At 34.7% G+C, this 4,964-nt stretch overlaps 1 protein-coding gene across 1 annotated transcript; it reads right to left on the bottom strand.

The window, feature by feature from the left end:
- Window positions 1-2,410: 2,410 nt before the first annotated feature.
- On the bottom strand, window positions 2,411-4,749 carry LOC110631068 (NAC domain-containing protein 35). Its single transcript, XM_021778778.2, has 3 exons — window positions 4,414-4,749; window positions 3,914-4,182; window positions 2,411-3,329 (listed from the first exon to the last, which is right to left on the bottom strand). The coding sequence occupies exons 1-3, from the start codon at window positions 4,637-4,639 to the stop codon at window positions 2,667-2,669; spliced, it is 1,158 nt and encodes a 385-aa protein (XP_021634470.1). The 5' UTR covers window positions 4,640-4,749; the 3' UTR covers window positions 2,411-2,666.
- Between the last annotated feature and the right edge of the window lie 215 nt (window positions 4,750-4,964).

Below are 4,964 nucleotides of genomic sequence, written 5' to 3'. Positions count from 1 at the left end.
AGTTCGAGACAAAAATTTCACCATTTAGAGAGTTAATTTTGCATTTTAATTATTTTTAAATATTTTTATAATTTTGCATATTAAAATTTTTTTTTTCTATTATAAGTAGTTTGAGACTCACTTTTCAATTTTTTTGAAGAATTTCAATAAGACTTTTTGGCTTCTAACCTGTCGTTTCTTTTATATCGTCTTAATTAAACGATATTGATTAAAACTCTTAACGGGGTCTAATCAATCCTTTATCACATTCACTATATACAAGAGGCGCTTTACTCTTCTCATTATTAATAACAATCGAAGCTGCCTCAAGCTCCGGTATTTATCAAACTACAAACGCTTCAATTATATATCAACAATCACCTCAGCAATCATTTTCAACATCAAGATACCATACACATTTCCAAAACGCAAATTCAAGTTGAAAATTAACTTAATAATTTAACTACAACCCATACCATACACATTTGGAAAAGACAAGTTCAAGTAGAATTTTCAAGGATTGTTCAAAGTACATTTAAATTAACTTCATAATTTAACTACAACCCATGAGGATAGGGCACAATATACCAAAATTATACGTTGAAGGCTGGAACTATAGGGCTCAAAACGCAAAACAGTTCTAAAGACCAAAATTATAATAATAGTGGTAGAGTTCAAAAGCTAAATCTATGGATACCTCTTGTAACCCAAAATTTCCATTTCATATAATCATGTGCTGCGCTCTTGGTTAACCTACGACTCATATCCGGTTCTTAAGAATCTGTAGTTACTTTCTTCTTTAACTAACATATTTAAATTTTTAATCCGATCCCTTATTTACAGCCACGTATAGCTATAATTATTTATCTCTATAATAGTTATCCTATCTTTTTCAACTATGCAAATGGGATGATCCAATTGAAAAGATTATATGAAGTGTGAATGTTGATTGGTTCCGCCACATTCGTTGGACAAGATTACTGCCACCTTGAGAGACGAGCATGTTTGTTTCAGGCTTCATTTGCAACTTTGAATTAAAAGGAAGTGTTGGAAAGTGATTCACATTTGTCACATGCTATTTCCTCTTGGACTTGGTCAATATGCAGGCTGTTTTCCAGATCCAGAAATTCTCTCTTTCTCTTACTTGATTTTTGGATTTCAGATTACACTAGTGCCAATAATCTTTGCATTTTTTTTTTTGTATGAAGCCTATTTAAAGGCATATTAAGTTGTCAGATAGTGTGCATCTTCAATGAATAAAATTGCACGACCATTCATAGTTCTTGCTTTTATATTTAACTTATAATTTCAGTTGTTTATTTGCTTCCTCTGTTTTTCTTTTTCTTTTAATTTTTCTAATTTTTTTAATGTTTTACACTCCTTTTCCCAATAAACCTTTTTTCACCCACGAATAAAAAAATAAAAAATACAACTAGGCGTTATTTTTTTCTTCATTTTAAACAATGAGTTGTGAGAATGGAAATAAATAATCTCACGTAGAAATATTATAAGACTTTTCAAGTATTTATATTATGGGAAACTTTAATTTAAAAATGAAGTGTTTTGGTGGGATACTTTGAAGGGAATTCAAAATTGATAAATTATATTACAAATAAAAAATTTGACACTTTATTGGCACATCTCAGACATTCTTATATGATAAATATTTTTTTTATCGAAGTACGTTTATATCAATCTAAAAAGTTGAAGACCTATGGTAAATATTTTTTATCGAAACACGTTTATATATGTCTGAAAAAATATCTCCAATAATTGCTAACAGATATGTCTGTCTGGAAAGGTGTCTCCAACGGTTACTCCAAGTTTTATATATTCTTTCTTATTTTCTCTTAAATTTTCAATCAAAATTTCTTCTGAAAAATCAGAGATAGCTAAATTACTGTCTGTGATTTTGCCACAACTGTATAGCAAATATAGAGGGGTAATTAACTCCTAAAAGAAAGTATTTTCAACTTTATATATTCTTTTTTATTCTCCCTTAAATCTTCAATCAAAATTTCTTTTGGAAAGCTAGAGACAATAAAATTATTGTCCGTGATTTTCTTGGTTTTGTTGTATTCAGAAGGAGTATCTCCACAACTCTGTAGCAAATATAGTGGGGCAATTAACTCCTGAAAGAAAGTATTTTCTTTCATGTCTCAAAACTAGTTTATACACCCACCGTTCTAACAACATGTTATATATTCTTTTCTCTATATAGTCTCTGGGTATATCCAGCAAGATAACATCATTTTCTGAACTTGCATTGGAAAGACTTAATCGAAAGAGTCCTACCTTGCACTTAGCCAACACAATCATGAAGAATACCTTTGAAGAAAATGGAGTAGACAACAATATATATGATCTGACAGAATAATTTTCTTGATTAATAAGCCTATACTACAACAACTAATCCTGGATTCCAAACGAGTTGGGAAAATATCCATTATTCTGAATCCTCAAACTTCATGGCTAAAACAAACTTCTCCTCGAGTCATAACAACCCTAAGAGAAACATATTATACATTAATCAATATCAGTCAATCCAAAAGCTAACGACATTAATTAAAGTTGATAATTGGAAGGAACCTACACATACATATGTGGATTAACTATGATCATCACCAGCAACATTAAAGTACAATTAGTTAATCTATGAGTGTGTATGTATATATGCAGTTCATTGATTACTTGAATTGACTGCTAGCGTTGTATTCTTTATTTTCTTCTGGCATTTGGTTCCAGTCCCACAGTCTCTCCTGAAAGGCAGTAGGCAGTGAGTTTGTTAGCACGTTGAAAGGTAGGGTCTGCGATTGTGGTGCCATGACAGAGAACGGTGAAGGTTGCTGGTGATGATGTTGAGTGTAATGTTGTAGTCTTTGCTGCTGCTGCTGGTTGCTGCGACAAGCTTGCTGATAATTTACTAGTCTATGGAGATCATCTACTTGGTTAGACGAAGCTGAGGACGGGCCGCCCGTGAAAAGGTTGGTGTTACTGGGGACTAAAGAGCAAGCTTGTCTATACTGGTCTGAAAATATTTCTTCCTCCATTGCAGTTGGTAATCCAAGTGAGGTACTAATTGGAGGCACTGGATGGTAAGTATTAGTAGTATTGGAGATTCCTAAAGCAGTAGTGACATCTGAGCTACTACTTCCATCTCTTTCACGCATCTTCTCCATCTCTATTTGCTCCGATTGTATTCCTCCCCCGTAAGGTTGAAATCTTTCCATGGAAAGTTGATGAGGATGTTTCTTGTCAGATTGAGATCCTCTCGACAGAAGGGAACGGGGAAGAGATGGGTGATCTTCCACTCCAGCTCTTTTGTAAACTCGGCATAGTGATATCTCAGCCTGGAAAGAAAGAATGGCAGAAAGAAATTGTCAGTTGGCAAACATCATGTGAAAGAATTAAGTAGAAATAAGGGGACTGAAATGAAAAATGGCTCCGACATTTATCAGTAGCCATGACCAGTATTCAATATAGATATGGTTACTGGCTGTATGGGGTCACTGAATTTAAAGTGGATGAATGCTGTGCTATAAATTTCCAGTGAAGAAAATTAATAATAATAATAAAAATTCGAATTAAATAACAATTAGATTTGAAACTCTCAACTGTCAGGCAGTATTCTTCCTGCCAAATTTCTTATCTTCTATCCTTTTAGTACTTATTTCAGATTGTGCATCTGCAACTCGTGAAAGAACTAAAGAATAACAGTTCCCAAGTGACTACTATATACTAAATTAGAACCCAAGTCACCTCTGACAACTAGGGTTTATGGAGAGATTGAAATTTGTGTTAGAACCCATATTATATGATATGGAAAAGCGATCAAAGAATTCATCACCCAAGAGATAAAAGACAAAAAAGACAGAAAACCATCAACAGAAAAGCTTCATTCCAGTGGAAATTATTTACTCACAGAGGTGCTCACCTTCTGATATTTTTCAGTTTCGTGCTGTGGCAAGCGATATTCATTCATGATCCAGCTTGTTCGGATTCCTTTAGGAGCTTTTCCAGAGTAGAAAACTAGGGTTTTCTTTAAACCAATTGACCTTGAGTTCTCAGTTCTGATCATCCGGTCAGCTCCAGTTGCCTTCCAGTAGCCAGATGTAGTTACACGATTAGGTCGATCGCCGTTTCGGTACTTTCTATCTCTAGGCACATAGAAAAACCATTCTTTCTCTCCAATTGCTGCCAAAGCTGATACAGTAGTAGCAAACTATATGAATTATTCATAATCAACTCGAAAGGAATCGAACGGAAACAGACAAGAATTTACATCATCTACTCATCGAAGAAAGAAGAGTAAGAGCTAAATTTAGAAGCACAAGATGAAAATTCCATATGGGTCTATTCTAAATGGTAGGTTGCTAGTGGACAAAGAAAAAGTAGGAGAATGGGTGCCCTATGAGGAGAGGGAAAAACGTTTACCAGGAAGTTCCCAAGGGTCATAGCGATAAAGATCCAAGAAAGTAATTAGCTCTACATTGAAACGCTTGCCCTCAACCTTACGGCGAAGGTAGAACTCAACGAGCTCTTCTTCAGTAGGGTGGAAACGAAAGCCAGGCATAACCATGTCGTGTTCGTGGTTATCCTTGGTGGTGGAGACGGTGGCGTTGACAGTGGTGGTACTGTTATCGTTGGTCACGAGGTTCATGGTTGCTGCGCAATTGCCATAAACTAAACAGAAGCTACAAAGAGAAGCTATAGCTCAGTAATCATGGTCATAAACTCCATTTTGGCTTTGGGCTTCCCTCTTTATAGTTGGGGGCATAGACTAAATTTCCCTTGTAATTGTACGAATTGATGTTGCAAGTGGTACCCAACTTAATATTTTTTTAAAAAAATAATAATAATCAATAAATGAAAAAGAAAAAAAAGGGGAAAAATAAAAGGAAAGATCTACACGGCCTTGTGCCCCACAAAAGATGTTTAAGGTGGGAAAACGACAACTCAAAAAAGGACAGAGTGGCTACAGCCCT

This window comes from Manihot esculenta, chromosome 14, assembly GCF_001659605.2.
Source record: "Manihot esculenta cultivar AM560-2 chromosome 14, M.esculenta_v8, whole genome shotgun sequence".
Lineage (NCBI taxonomy): Eukaryota > Viridiplantae > Streptophyta > Magnoliopsida > Malpighiales > Euphorbiaceae > Manihot > Manihot esculenta.
The sequence above is the reverse complement of the archived record's forward strand: the minus strand, read 5'-3'. Positions and strand labels throughout refer to the sequence as shown.